Source organism: Marmota marmota, unplaced genomic scaffold (assembly GCF_001458135.2).
Source record: "Marmota marmota marmota unplaced genomic scaffold, marMar, whole genome shotgun sequence".
NCBI classification, from domain to species: Eukaryota; Metazoa; Chordata; class Mammalia; order Rodentia; family Sciuridae; genus Marmota; species Marmota marmota.
The window spans coordinates 43,198,707-43,214,214 of NW_025999932.1; the positions used below are offsets into that span (position 1 = coordinate 43,198,707).

A 15,508-nucleotide genomic window follows, 5' to 3' on the forward strand; every position below is an offset into this window, starting at 1 on the left:
TCCTCTCGGAAAGCTACTGACCATAAAGAATGAGCCATTGACCTAAATCTTATTTCTGAGGCACAAATGTCCATATCAGTAAATCAGCAAACATTTGTCAAGAGCCTACTATAAGAATTATCAGCCTTCATTGGGGAGAAGAATCCCCTATACAGCTTATTGAAAAGGCAGAAACTTGGATCTCCCCACCCCACAGCATCCATGGAGATACTGAAGCCAGCACTTCTGGAACCATGTTTGGAGAAGTACTGTCCATCCTACAGCCATGCCAATGCCCATTTTAACTGTTGGTAGTAAGAGGATCTCTTCCCTCAAGAGGTTCACAGTGAGAAAGGAAGCAATTCACTACAATGAATGAGGTTTGCACTAAAATAAGAAACAGGGGCAACTGCATATGTTCAAGATGCCTTTCCAAAAGAAAGGATGGTCTGTCTATTCTTAAAGGATGAATGGATAAGAGGTTGTCAAGGGCATTTCAGATACAAGGAGCAATTCACTGAAAGACCCAAACATGGTCTGAGGGGTTTGTTTGAAAAGTAAGACAGACGGACAAAATAAAGATAAAAATGAAACAAAAACCAACCAATATGCAAGACCAGGTTGTGCACTTACCAAATAGGCAGAACATGCTGCTTTTTAGAAAGTTAAAGCTTTTTAAAATCCCAGGACACCAAGAAGCATCAGCCCAAACCACACATGTTTCCTACCATTCTCAGGCTTGCCTCTGTCCACAAGCACCTTGTTGATCTTCAGCTGTCCACAGACCACTGTCCCCTAGTGGCTCAGCAGGAGATCCAGATTTCACAGGACTTCCTCCCTGCTGGCACTGCAGTTCCATGTCCATGGAGCCTTCGTGTGACCTTGTATGCAAGCATAGGATCACATGCCTCATCATATACATTCATGAGCTCTCTTATCTTGGACCTTTAAAAGAAAAGAGAGGGAAAACCTATTTGGACCCCATAACCTTTTTCAACCAACAGCCCATTTCCCTGCTCCACGTCAAAGCATTGTCTGGACTCACAGTCTCCATTTCCTCCCTTCCCCTCCCTCTCCAGTCACTCCAATCTGGCTTGCATCCTCACACCAAAACTACTCTTGCCCAAGTGACCAGAGAATTTCATATTGCCAGTCTCTCCATAACCTCTGTCAACTGCACTTTGCATGGTTGAATTCAGATGTGAGTCTTCTGGAAACGCTTTCTTCTCTTGTTCATCTCGAGGCCATTCTTTCTTGTTGATCACACCCTCCCACATTTCTTTGCTGAGTTTTCTTCAATTTAAACTTTTAGACTTCTTCAGGGCTTAGTTTTGAGCCCCTCTTTTGGTTCCCTGCTACATTTAGAATTTAAACCAGACCCCTAACTCTGGCACAGAGGCCCTACCTTATCCGCCCCACCTACCTCTATTTGAATGCTCAGTGTTCCAGCCTGCTCATTGTGGCCTCAGGGGGGCCTTTGCACTATCTGTCCCCTATACCTAACTAACCCCTAGGCTTTCTCTGGTTGTTTCCTTCCCATCTCACATTGTTTTGTTTTCTTCCTTATACTTAGCACTCTCTGGTAAATATTTCCTTTATTTTTTATCATCTGTGTTGTTCCCCCTAGAATAAAAGTTCCATGACAGCAGGCACTCTGTCTTACACGGTGCCATTCCCCTAGCACCTTCGGACCTCATTGCTGCTAAACAAGTGTTTAAAGGAAGTGAATGAAGAACAACAAAACTTGTACTATTGGGTTAATTTAAAGCTGCTCCCTTGATTCTAATGAAGTTCAAAAATAAGAATAAACTAGAATGGTTTTGGTGGAATGCTTTTATGTAGACTATTTAAGGGGGCTTTCCTAATGAGATTTGCCACTGGTTATACAGAACTGGTTTGTGTATTTTTCTGAAGTAGCTTTTAAGGTTCTGAGATATTCAGAAAAGCCAAGTAGAACTGACAACTTCCCCTGCTTTTCTTTCCCCTCCTCTGAATTAACCACTTACAATTGTATTTTCCACTGCTGGGAAACTCATTCTTTCCTATGGAGCCTCCCACTTCTCCCTGGAAATGGCCAGCACAATTGTTGAGTCCATCCTTTTGCAAATCCTCCAGTTCAACCTTAGCTAAACTCTCCATCCTCGATCCCTCATGTTCCCCTTACCACAACTTGAGGTTACTCCAGAGGACTGAAAAACGTCTCCAGTTAGAAGGTTTGGGGCATTTCATTACCTTTTGAGTAACAGCAATCCTTTCACCATTTCAGGGAAATAGTTCAAAGGAACTGAAAAAAGGCTTTGTTTATTCATCAGGATGCTATTTAAAAATATTAAAACTACCATCATTACCATCTACTATCAACATTATTTCATTAAAAGACATTTTAGCAAAAAAAAAAAAAAAGAGAGAGAGAGAGAAGAAATAACACCCCCTCAGAATAAAATGGTAGTTCTTTATAATTCAGGCCAGTCTCTGAAAATTGATATCTTTAATTTCACAGAGATATGTAATTGTTTCTACCTTCCTCATTCACAAACCTATAGATGCAGTCTTCAGAGGATCAGTCTAGACCCTTTGTTCTATCTTCCTCGTCCTGAAGATAATCTGGGAACTTTTCTTTAAAAGTGGACACTCACCCCAGACCATCTCAAGCAGCACACAAACAGGGGGCCATGCAGCCCTATCCCAGATCAGCCCAAGGGCACCTGCAAATATAGGATGGCCTCACATAAGAATGACAGGCTTGCCTGGTGCTCTCTCTGAGTGCATGCTACAGAAGTGACAATCTTCCCTTTGACTTCTGGCTCCCAAGCATCAAGATTCACAATAAACAGAGCAAGAGACTTAATTCATCTTGAAACCTGCTTAAAAGAGCACTTAAAAACATCAGTGTAAAAATGTCAGAATGAGAAGTTGTACTCCATTTGTGTATGATGTGTCAAAATGCATCCTATTATCATGTATGACTAATTTAATTTTTAAAAATATCAGTGTAAGCTGGGCACGATAGCACATACCTGCAATCCCAGCAGCCAGGAGGCTGAGGCAGGAGGATCCCTGATTCAAAGCCAGCCTCAGCAACTTAGCGAGGCCCTGAGCAACTTAGACCCTTACTCAAAAATAATTTTCTTAAAAAAGGGCTGGGCCCCCAGTGGTAGAGCACTTGCCTGGCATGTGTGAGGAACAGGGTTCGATCCTCAGCACCACATAAAAATAAAATAAAGGTATTGTGTCCACCTATAACTAAAAAAAAAGGTAGGGGTGCTAGGATGTGGCTCAGTGGTTAAGCACCCCTGGGTTCAATTCCTGGTACCCCCTCCCTTCAGAAGTCAGTGTAAGCACTTCTTAACAAAAAGCAGAATACAGTCTATGGAGTCGACTCCACTGTTTTGATTTGGGAACACAGGAACAGGGAGAATGGGTGGGTAATACTTTCTGCTTCAGCCCTGACACCAACATCCAGCTGTTCGTTTGTCAGTATTACGCTAACAGTTGGTTTTCACGATGGAAAGACCTTCTGATTTATATTCAAACTCCAGCCAAAGCATCCATTCCCAGACCTTATAAAATGATCTTGTAAATTACAGCAGAGGAAGGGAAAGCAAGCTGGCTTCTTTTCAACAACAGCAACAACCAGAGGGAAACAGCAAATGTTAAAGTAAGAATTGTACTTCTTCTGATGGCAGTTTGGAAAATATGGATTATGCATTTTTCATAATCAGAACTGTAATTATCAGGAAAACTTGAGACAGTGTGATTTTGGACACAACCACATTAGCCATTTTCACACTGCAAAATCTACTGAGAGAAAGAAAAGAGATAATTTTATCCTTCCAATAACTATAATTTTGTATTGGTAAATCAAGCATAAAATTGGTAGTTGAACTGCTTCCAGGAGTCTTTGTTTAGAAATACCTTTATTCATCTAAATGTCATCTCAGAGTCTAGCTTTGCTAACTACTGTCATTCTAGGGGACCGAGTATTTTGTTTGCCCCCACATCACTGTACCATCTCCAGAACGTGCTGTTATTGTATGCTTGTTGACTTCTCTTAGAAATAGCAAGACCATAACTCAACCTGACAAAAGTCATTGAGGATAGATGACATTATTTAACTGAGACATTCACTTGCCTCTAAGTACTTTTCAATGTTTTTGTTTTTTGTTTTTGTTTTTTTATTCAGGCATCATATCAACATTTCTTCACGTCCATCCTTTTGGAGCCAATATAGAATATCTTTGGTCATACATGCAGCAGCTGGACTCCAAGGTAAATGATTTTTCTCAATTGAACTTTCATTGCTGAAATTTAGCGTGTTGATTGCTAGCTGCAGGTGGAGTCTGCGTGAGCTGCATCCAGACAGAAGAGCCCACAGAGGCTCCTCGGCGCTTCCTTTCGGGTTTTGGCAGAGAGTTGTCTTCTTCTCACTTGTTTTAATCTTTGTAGAAAGAAAGCAAAAGCAGTTATCTAACATGACAATGACTGTCAGCAAATGTCAAATTTCTTTGCAAAGCTAATGAGAGATTTAAAATGACAGGTTGGCCTGAAAGTTCCCATAACAAGGGAAGAAATCAAGTGAGGGTGCCTAAAGGGGCAGCATACTCAGGCCATATTCTCGGGATCTGAGCTAGGGACTTCACACAATAGAGGAAAAATCATCTCAGATAACAAAGATCTGACATGACTCTCAAGAACATTGTATTAATGGCTGTTTTTGAGCATTATTCTCTAAGTAGAAAAAATTACTGCAAAGGTATTCTCAGCTGTTCCTCTCAGGGGTCACATCCAGAGTCAGACATCACCCCCATTTCTCTGAAGCACAGCTTTTCTCACACGCAAATTAGCTACATTCCTAGTCCACTGCAGTGTTTGTGTGCTAAAAGAGAAGGGACAAAAAGAGCTCAATTTATGTATTGAATTCAAGTGATCGATGAGAGGGGCCACTATTGAAATAAAGTGGGGTCCTTAACCAGGGCTGCCTGGGGAGCCCAGGATGGGGATGCAGAGTAGAAAATCAACTTTCTGCTCGAAGGAAAGCGGAAATAATTAAAGGCTTCTCCAAATTGGGCCCAGCAAAATACATGGAACTGGTATGACGAGGTCCATAGCCTGCATCGGTGTAGACCTGCATGAACACATGTAAGTCATTCTAACTGTTTAGGGGTTAGCATGATAAATTACTACCTATGTTCTTATTTGACTCAAATGACTGTAATAATACATGATCAGAGAACTGCTTGGCCTTTCAAAGAATCTGATACTTCCCTTTTGAGAAAGATCATCTGGAACTACAAGTATTTTTTCAGTCATAGAGGTTCATGACTTTTTATGATAAACCAAAACAGGGTGAGAGAGGGGATTATAAAATACTTTTTAAAAAGTTTTATTAACACATTGTAATTGTACATAGCAATGGGGTTTGGGGTGATATTTCCACACATGCATACAGCATGGATTGACCATATGCAACCACCCTCACCCCTGCCAAAACCCAGTAAATCACTGATCTACTTTCAGGTTGACATTTGTAGCTTCCATATGTGAGAGGGAACATGCAGTAGTTGTCTTTCTATGCCTGGCTTATTTCACTTCACATATTATCTTCCATTTCCATCTATTTAGCTGCAAATGAAGAAGGATTTCATCCTTCTTTATTGTTGAATAATAGACCAGTGTGTGTGTATTTAATCTCTTTGTCTGTTGACAGGTGCCTAGGCTGATTCCAATCTTTTTTTTTTCTTTTTTTTAATTTTTATTATTGGTTGTTCAAAACATTACATAATTCTTGACATATCATATTTCATACATTTGATTCAAGTGGGTTATGAACTCCCATTTTTACCCCGTATACAGATTGCAGAATCACCTCGGTTACACATCCACTGTTTTACATATTGCCATACTAGTGTCTGATGTGTTCTGCTGCCTTTCCTATTCTCTACTATCCCCCTCCCCTCCCATCTTCTCTCTACCCCATCTACTGTGATTCCAATCTTTTCTATTGTGAATATGGCCACAATAAACACAGGTATGCAGATATCTCTTTTGTATACTGACATATTTCCTTTGTATATATAAACAGGAGATGAATAGCTGAATCATATGGAAGTTCTATTTTTAGTTTTCCGTAGTAACTTGTACTAATCTAACAACAGTATACAAAAGCTCCTTTTTTCTCCACATACTCACCAGCATTTGTTATTTTTTGCTTCACTTTGTTTGTTTTTTTTTTAATAATAGCAATCTAACTGTGGTAAAGTATAGTTTTGATTTGCATTTCTGACAAAGATGTTAAACACTTTTCCATATGTTTATTTGCAATCTTCTTTAAGAAGTGTCAGTTCAGATCAGATCTTCTGCCTTTTTTTTTTTATAATTGGGTTACTTATTCTTTTACTAAGTTTTCTGGGTTCTTTATATCTGGATATTAACCCTCAGTCAGATGTAGCTGATGAATATTTTCTCCCATTCTGTGGGTTCTCTTCACTCTGTTGATTGTTTCTTTTGCTGTGCAGAAGCTTTTAATTTGATGTAACCTCATTTGTTAGTTTCTGGTTTTATTTCCTGTGCTTTTGGAATCACAGAAAATAATTTCTTGTATCAATGCCTTGAAATATTTCGACTGTGTTTTCTTGTAGTTGTTTCAGAACTGCAGGTCTTACACTTAGGTCTTTGGTCCATTTTGAGTTGATTTTTGTACAGGGTGAGAGATAAGGGCCAAGTTTCAGTCTTTTGCATGTGGATATCTGGTTATCCCAGCACCATTTGTTGAAGAGGCTGTCCTTTCTCTTAACATATGTATTTGGCACCTTTGTTGGAATCAGTTGGCTGTAGATGTATGGATTTATTTCTGGGAACTCCATCCTGTTCCATTTGGTGTATGTCTGTTTTTAATGCCAATACCATGCTGTTTTTATTACTATGGGTCTATAATATGTCTTAAAACTGGGTATTGTGATCTCTAGCTTTGTTCTTTTTGCTCAATATTGCAAGGTCCTTTGTGCTTTCATATGAATTTTAGTATTTTTCCTAGTTCTGTGAAGAATGTCATTGGTATTTTGTTGGGGATTGACTTGAATGTATGTATTATTTTGGGTGATATGGACATTTTAGCAATATTAAATCTTCTAACCCTTGAACATAAGAGGTCGTGCCATATTTGTTGTTGTTGTTGTTTTCTTCCAATATTTTTAAATCTTCATCATAGAGATCTTTCACCTCCTTGGTTAAGTTTATTCTTAGGTATTTTTATTTTATTTCAATTTTTGAGGCTATTGTGAATGGGATTGCTTTCATGATTTCCTCAGTAAATTTGATATTGGTATATACAAAAGCTACTGATTTTTGTGTGTTGATTTTTGTACTCTACTACTTCACTGAATTCATTTATCACTTTTAATAGTCTTAGTGAAAACTATATTTTTCTATGTGCAGATTCATATCATCTGCAAACAAGGATAATTTTATTCCCTCCCCGTTTCTATGCTTTTTCTTTCTCTTGCCTAATTGTCGATGCTAAAATTTTCAAGTACTATATTGAATAACAGTGGTTGGAGCAAATACCCTTGTCTGGAACCCGATTTTAGAGGAAATGCTTCTAGTTTTTCCCCCATTATGATGTTGGCTATAGGTTTGTTACATAGCCCTTATTATAGCAAGGAAATATTATCCTGAACCTAACTTATTCAGGGCATTTATCATGAAGGGGTATTAAATTTCATTGAGTTCTTTTACTGATCTATTGAGATGATTCATATGATTTTCCATCATTCTATTAATGTGATGATTTATGTTTATTGATCTGCATATGTTGAACCATCCTTGCATCCCTGGAATGAAACCAGCTTGATCATGGCATATGATCTTTTTGATTTCAATATGCTAGTATTTTGTTGAGGATATTTGCATCTGTGTTTAGGGATATAGTTTTCTTTTGTTGTTGATTATCATTATTTTGTCCTTATCACATTTTGGTAATAGGCTAATGCTGACCTCAGTGAAGAAGTCTGGAAGGGTCCTCTCCCTTCCAATTTTGTGGATTGAGAAGAACTGAGGTTCTTTTAAAAGATTGGTAAAACTCAGCAGTGAATCCCTCAGGTCATCTTTTCTTTGGGAAGACTTAATTTTTTTTTTTAAGTTTGTAGATGGACACAATACCTTTATTTTTATGTGGTACTGAGAATTGAACCCAGTGCTTCACACGTGCAAGGCAAGCGCTCTACCACTGAGTCACAACACCAGCCCCTGAATAACAGTGGTTATTCCCGGATACCTCCCACACATTGTTAGCCCCTGGGGAGACGTTTTATTAACTATTTAATCAAATTACTTGCTCAGTAATCTTATTACTCTATTTAAGTTTTTATGTTCCCGAAGTTCAATTTTAGGTGGAACATAAGCATCCACCGTCTTCCTAAATTCATTTAACTTTTATCTATATTCTCTTGGATCATGCACTTTTTTATAATCATTCTTTTGGATTTTTTATCAGGCATTTCATCTACTTCAGTTTCTTTGGAATTTGTTGCTAGAGAGTTAGGGACTTTTTGAGGTGTCATATTACTTGTTTTTTCATATTTCTCATGTTCCTACTTTGGGATTTGTGCATCCTAGTAAATCAGGTATTACTACCACTTTTTAAAAAGTACTTATTTAGTTGTAAATGGACACAATACCTTCTTATGTATTTATTTTTTATGTGGTGCTGAGGATGGAGCCCAGAGCCTCACGCGGATGAGACAAGTGCTCTACCACTGAGCTATAGCCCCAGCCCCTCACTACCACTTTCATGGGTGGCTTTCTTGGTAAGAAGCTTTCTCCTGAAGATGTGTCTTGGGGTGTCCATTTGCTATGCAGTTGGCTTTGATTCTAGCTAGGCACTCCAGTGTAGTCTTCCTGTAGCTTCTTAGTGAGTCTGGCCACAACACTCAGGCAGGTGTAGTGCAGACCGCAGTGGGTGTGGCTTATCCCTTTGTGCTCTACCTGAAGGGGAGTAGTGGCCTATTTGGTGATGGAGGTTTCCTCAGGTGCTGTTAGTGCTATATCTGTTTCTAGCAAGGGCCTCTGATACTGTCACGAGTAGGGATGAGGGGCCTGAAGCATTTGTCCTCTGACCAGTAGTATGGGCCTAGACACTGCATGGGGATGGGAGTTGGCAGGAACTGCAGCATCCCCTCTGTGGTACTCACACCCAGTCCTGACAACTGTGGGAGATTAAACAAGGTACAGCAGTGGCCTGCAGTGGGAACAGTGTACCTGGGGTGGCAGCAGGAATTGTGTATTCCTTCAGCTGCTACTGTAGGAGTGCCCACGCAGGAGGGGGACCTTAGTACCCCTTGCTGTGTATGCCTACAGACAGAGCATGACTGGACTTATGTCATCTCCTCCTCACTCTTTCAACTGTAGTAGGAGGAAGCAGGAGCCAGGACTTAGCCAAAGCCTCTCAAAGTTCCTCTCCAGACCTCCACTGACTGTGGACTGTAACGAGCAAGCCGTCCATGTTATCCAAGGCCACCTCAGCATGCCCTGTAGATGGGGTACCAGGGGAACCTTGGTGTTCCCGGATACCTCCCACACACTGTTAGGAACCAATGCCTGAACATGGCACATGGGGAGTGGTGGCAGGAATCCCAGGGCACCTGCCCTGTTCTCTTGCTACCACAGATCCATTTGGAACTGGCTGTCCCTCGATTCAGAATGCAAGCTCCCTGACCTCCCAGTCCTGGAGGTTGTGCACTTGGCTCCCCTCCATGTGGCAACACCTGATCCCTGCAGTGCAAGGCACCCAACTTGTTTGGGTCAGAGTTGCTCTGCTGGGTCAAGTTGGTCTGGAAAGCAGGTATCATAGAGCCTGTTCAGTCGAGCATTTGTGGGGTCCCAGAAATGGGAATATGTGAGGGTTCTGACCCCTAGAGCTGCCCAGATTCAGAAACCTGTCCCTTATCAATGAGAGCTAGGAGTTGATGTCATAACATTCTTGAAGTTTGGAGTTATATTATTGTTTTCTCTGTGGGCTCCCTTCAAATAAATAGGGAGGTAACAAAATGCTCATATTTAAATTAAATGAAATGAACAGGATATGCTATGCTAAGCAATGATCCTTTGTCACTCTATAGCTTGGGAGGAAGGGTCCATTGTTGCTTTTTGTTTGTTTTCCATCACTAGTATCATTCTTCCTTAATACCACAGTCCCTTTGCCTGGAGAATTAAATAAAACACAGGTTGCACCAAAATGTTGGCATGGAACAAGCCCTCAAGAAATGGTTCCTGCCCTGGCAGTGTTAGCGGGGCTTTCCTCCCTTTTCTGAAATCCCTGAGTGGGAAGGCTTGCAGAGAAGCAGTTGTCTCAGTGAAAACTGAGACAGCTGCAGAATCCACTGGTTATTTAAGAACCAGGACCGTGGACTTCTCTGTTCCCATGGCAAGCTGATGATCTGCACACGCAAAATCACCTGGGGAGTGGAAGCTCTTATTCTGTTCTTACCACCACACAGAACTCAGATGATTTTTGTTGTTGTCTCCCTCATTAGTCTCTAAGAGAAGAGAATTCACATGCATGGTCCCTGACCACTAGATGATAAGCCCTTCCAGAAGAGTTCAGTCAAGAGAATTCCATCTCATGGCAGACTGGTACTTCCTTTTTATAAGATGATGAAGAAGTATTTCCTTCACAAAAGAAACACACAGGATCTCTCCCAGTATCACCCCTTCTACCCCCTGCATCCCTACTCTCCCCACTAAAATGCCTAGTAATATTGTCAGGTTTTTTCCTTGTGGTCTGAGTTTAAAAAAAAAAAAATGTTTTTGAAAACTGGCTCTAAGACTGCTGGGTGCCAGGGATTGGACCATGTATACTTTCTATCCTAGTGAGGCTGAGAGGATTTTTAGACTTTTTAATCCAGAGAGCAAATTATTACTGTAGACTGGAATTTCATATCCTTGGGGCTTTAAGCAGAAAGCAAAATAATGAGAGGTTTGCCCTCTAAGTATTCACCAGAGCCCTGTATCCGCATCAACTGCCAAAAGTCTCATAATCCTGGAGCTGCTGGCAGCCTGTGGATGCTGAGGTCTCCGTGTGGCATCCAGGTGCCCCTGCCTCTGGTTAATCAGAATGAACTGCATGTCCCGGCTCCCATAGAGTTGGGTTAGTGTTGTATTAAGGCAGTGGATGGTGCCACATACTACAACACAGGGAGTTTGCTGATTAACAAAATAGCCTTATAAAAATTTCAAATTGAACAATACAGTTTCCTTGAGACCTGACAGCATCATAATTGCCACAATTTTTGTAAGATAACATTTAGATTCTGCTCACCTAGTGAGGATGAGAATAAGGAAAGCAGGCTCAGCCCAGAACTGTAATATAGCTATTTTTATTACAATTTCCCCAAAGGCCACATATGGGTATGGGAATGATTAAGAATGGAAGGAAAGGTAGGGATTCATTTAAATTATTCTGGACATGTAAATTGTACATTGCTCTCTAAAACCATGTAGCCCAGTAATGGGCCATTTTCCACTTAAATATTATTCCTGCTTCTGATAATGATATTTGCATATTTCCCCCTTCTTGGCCTTTCTAAACTACCTATTTAACTCTTTCATTCAACTCCTTCATATCATAATCATGTGACAGAAACCAATTCATTCAGAGAGACAGGACAAGCGCCAGGGGCAGTGGCTTCCTGAATCTTGGTTGAGTCAAAACTTGTGCATGGACACAGGCAGGTAGCTCTTCAGAGCAGAAAAACTCTTTTGACCAGTTTCCGGTTGCAGCGTGGAACCTCTCATGTCAGTCCCAGAGCGGAGCAAGCCCACCCCTTACTGGTCATTGCCCTGAAGCAGAGCATTGGCAGTTGAACTTCCTGCCTTCCCGCCAAGGCAGGGAGGTTCCTCTGCTGTTCCTCAGTTTGGGTGTTCTTTAGGTAGTTCTGACTTCATTCTCCAAGTGTGTCTAGCTGACCTCCAGTGTACCTACAGCCTCTTCCCAAGGGCCATAGAGTGGAAAATTTGGCTCTGTAAAATAGAGCCACAGACGCCAGAGGATGGGGGGAGACCCTCCCTCTGGCTTGGCACCACTATTTGGAGAGCAGCTTAGGTGCTCTTGGCATGTGTGCCTCTCCCACCACAGGGTAAACCATTTGCATTTCTGTACTAAAGGGAACCTCTAGAAACACAAAATTGACACAGCTTTCCACTTCCCAGGATCTTCAAATCCTGCCTTAATTGTCCAGCATTCTTTCCTAGAAAATCACCATGCAGTTTTTGTTACTATAGCTCTTTAGTATAATTTGAAGTCAGGTATCATGATGCTCCAGCATTGCTTTTTTGGCTTAGGATTGCTTTGGCTACTCTGGGTCTTCTACTCTTCCAAATGGATTTTAGGACTGCTTTTTCTAGTTCTGTGAAGAATGTCATTGATATTTTGATGGGGATTGCATTGAATCTATATATTGCTTTTGGTAGTATGGCCATTTTAACATAAATTCTGTCTATCTATGAACATAGAAGGTCTTTCCATCTTCTGAGTTCTTCTTCAATGTTCTGTAGTTTTTGTTTTGGTACCAAGAAGTGACCCCCAGGGGCACTTAACCACTGAGCCACATCCCCAAACCTTTTTATTTTGAGACAGGTTCTTGCTCAGTTACTTAGGGCCTTGCAGAGTTGCTGAGGTTGGCTTTGAACTTGTGATCCTCCTGAGCCTTACTAGCTACTAGGATTACAGAAGCATACCACTTCATCTAGCTATAGTTTTCATTGTAGAGGTCTTTTACTTCCTGGTTAGATTTATTCTGAAGGTTGTTTGGTTTTGGTTTTGGTGTTTTTACTTTCACTACTATCTAATAGTAAAGCATATCACTAAAGCCATCAGTGTTTTTCTCTTTACTAAAGTAAGTTAGCTCAAGAAGGGTAAGTGTTGCTACAGGTAAACAATAATAGGTGTGAGGGGCTTAATTATTTATTTTGCATCTGATGGCTAATGAGTTTGAACATTGGTCACTTGTTTATTTGCCATTCACATATTATCTTTTTAGATATACAGTAGAGTGTTCATATTATACATTGATTTTAGCATCTAGGCAGAGAAATCAGAGGCGGCCCTTATTGGCTTGCCTCTAAATGCGACCTGATATTTCTCTCTTGTGGCTTTTAATATTCTTTCCTTGTTTTCTATGTAAGGCATTTTTATAATGGTATGTCCTGGTGAGCTTTTCATTTGACTGGGTCTATTGGGGGTCCTGTAAGTATTCTATATGTGGATGTCTATTTCATTTCTGATATGGGAGAAGTTTTCTGTAAATATGTCATTGAAAATGTTCCTTATCTCTTTAGTTTGTATCTCCATGTTGTCTTCTATCCCAGTGATTCTCAGGTTTGGTGTTTTAATGTTGTCCTGGAGTTCTTGTATATTCTGGTCATGTTCTATAATTTTTCCCTTTACTGCCTTGTGTGTATTCAAGATAATATAACCTGTCTTCAAGGGCTGAGATTCTATTTTCTACACCATCTAATCTGTTATTGATACCTTCTAGTGAGTTTGTAATTTGATTGATCTTGCCTTTCATTTCTAGGATTTCTGCCTGGTTTTATTTTTACCTGTTATTTATATTTATTAAAGTGGTCTTTCATCTCCTGTAATTGCTCTTTTAATTCCTTGAACACTTTGATAATCAAGTTTTTTATAATCTTTGAGTTTTCATCTATCTCACGAACAGTGGATTCCTTTATTGGGGAATTTTGGATTTGGGGTGGAGATTTGTTTGCCTATTTTTTCATGTTTTTAGAGGTCTTGTCTTGTGCATCAATTGAAGTGGATTTCTCTTCTTCTTTTCTTGTGCATGTCCTTTTGTGTGTAGTTATGTTATTTGTTCTGGGGTTTCTCTTTGTTTTTGATGAATGAGTAGATGCCAAGGGGTGGGACCTAAGTTCTCTTTCTAGTTATTTCTCATTGAATCCTTGTTGATGTTTTGAGGATTTTTATCTTATTCCTTGAACAGAAGAAATGTGAGGGAATATTAGTTCTACAGCAGAATCTCTAACCTGTGAACTTTTAGTGTCTCTGGAGGTTCTTAGTACCTCGCAGAATAACTAACCAATAATAACAACTGGTGCAAAAAACAAACAGTGCTAAAGTAAATATCCAGATCCTACTATGATGTCTTCAACAGTAATTGCTGCCAATAAATAGGAATGGTGGGTTCAGCATTTGTCAGCAGTGAAAACAATAACCATGAACTAGCTTTGGCTTTAAAGTAAATAGCAAATGTCAGCTATATCATCCACAGCAGCATTGATTGTATTAGCATTAATAGTGGGGGCAAGGGTTATTATAAACCATTTAGTTCTGAACTATGGTAAAAATATAGTTAATTTGGGGAAAAGAAAATATGTTAGGAAATTAGAAAGAACTTTACAATTTCAGAAAGTAAACAGAGAATGCAGAAGAGCAATAGCAGGTGATGGATATACAGAAGGAGGGGAAGAAATAGAAGTACAGTATTGGGACGGGGGAGAATGAACAATAGAATTAGGCCAATAGCAAGAGAAGATAAGGTTGAAAAAGAAATAAGAAAAATAAATGTGTGAATACAAAACCAATACTAAGATATCCAATGAACTCAAACCCTCACAAGTAATGCTAGAAAAAAAGATTACATTTTAAAATGCTGACTATAATAGAAAATAAACAACAAATTATATATATATTATATATCCCTGAAAGATTTAGGACATCCAGAATTCACACACATAAAGGAATAAGTAGAGAGAGAAAAATCCAATATCTTGGTGTAGATTGAAGGGACCTTCTGCACTGAAGTGGTCAAAATATTTGACTGGAATGGGTGGTCAGTGTCCAATAGTCTTTCTTACCAATTATTCTTGTGCAGGGCAGAAGGATGTTAACCACTTCCTGTTCTTGTGTGGCTCTCTGAGTTACCAGTTGGACTAGCCTAAGATTGTAGCTATTTGATATGAGACTCAGTTTCCCTTTTTGCCAGTATGAGATGGGATGAGTTAAGACATACAGTCAGTTTGTGTTTTGACTCTTCCTACAGGATCTGTGCACTCCAGGGTACTGCTTCTGCAGTGCATTCTGTAAAGGGGAGGTGGTGTTGAGTCTATTTGGACCTCAGGTCTTTTGGGGCTAAGTTGAAATGTGCCTTCTTTGGAGAGACTAAGTTGATCTGCAACATGGGTTTGGTTTTCAGATGCCTCCCAAGAAATCCAGTCATGGGGTATGAGGGCTAATCCTGCACTCACTTTTGCTCCAGAACTTTACCTTCTGTATAATTTCTGAGTATATTCACCCCTCCCACTCTAACTACTGGACTGCTTCAGCTGGCCAAGTGAGCCACCAGATACAAAGTCTCCCCTTGCCCTTCCAACTCTAGTCCTCCTAGGTATATTCTACTCCACGCCTGTTTCTCTCACATTACACCAGACACCATAGGTTCCCAGGCTAGGGATAGGTTCCCTGCCAGGATACAATGGTTCCAACTGCATTTGGGTTTTTTTGTCCCCCCCCCCC

At 40.1% G+C, this 15,508-nt stretch overlaps 1 protein-coding gene across 7 annotated transcripts in view; it reads left to right on the forward strand.

The window, feature by feature from the left end:
• Enox1 (ecto-NOX disulfide-thiol exchanger 1) overlaps positions 1–15,508 on the forward strand; it is a 443,331-nt gene that overhangs the window by 410,845 nt on the left and 16,978 nt on the right. For all 7 annotated transcript variants that reach the window (XM_048800957.1, XM_048800956.1, XM_048800959.1 and 4 more), the window contains one exon: positions 4,163–4,248. In XM_048800957.1, coding sequence (XP_048656914.1) covers positions 4,163–4,248 — 86 coding nt within the window. The remainder of the gene's footprint in view (positions 1–4,162; positions 4,249–15,508) is intronic.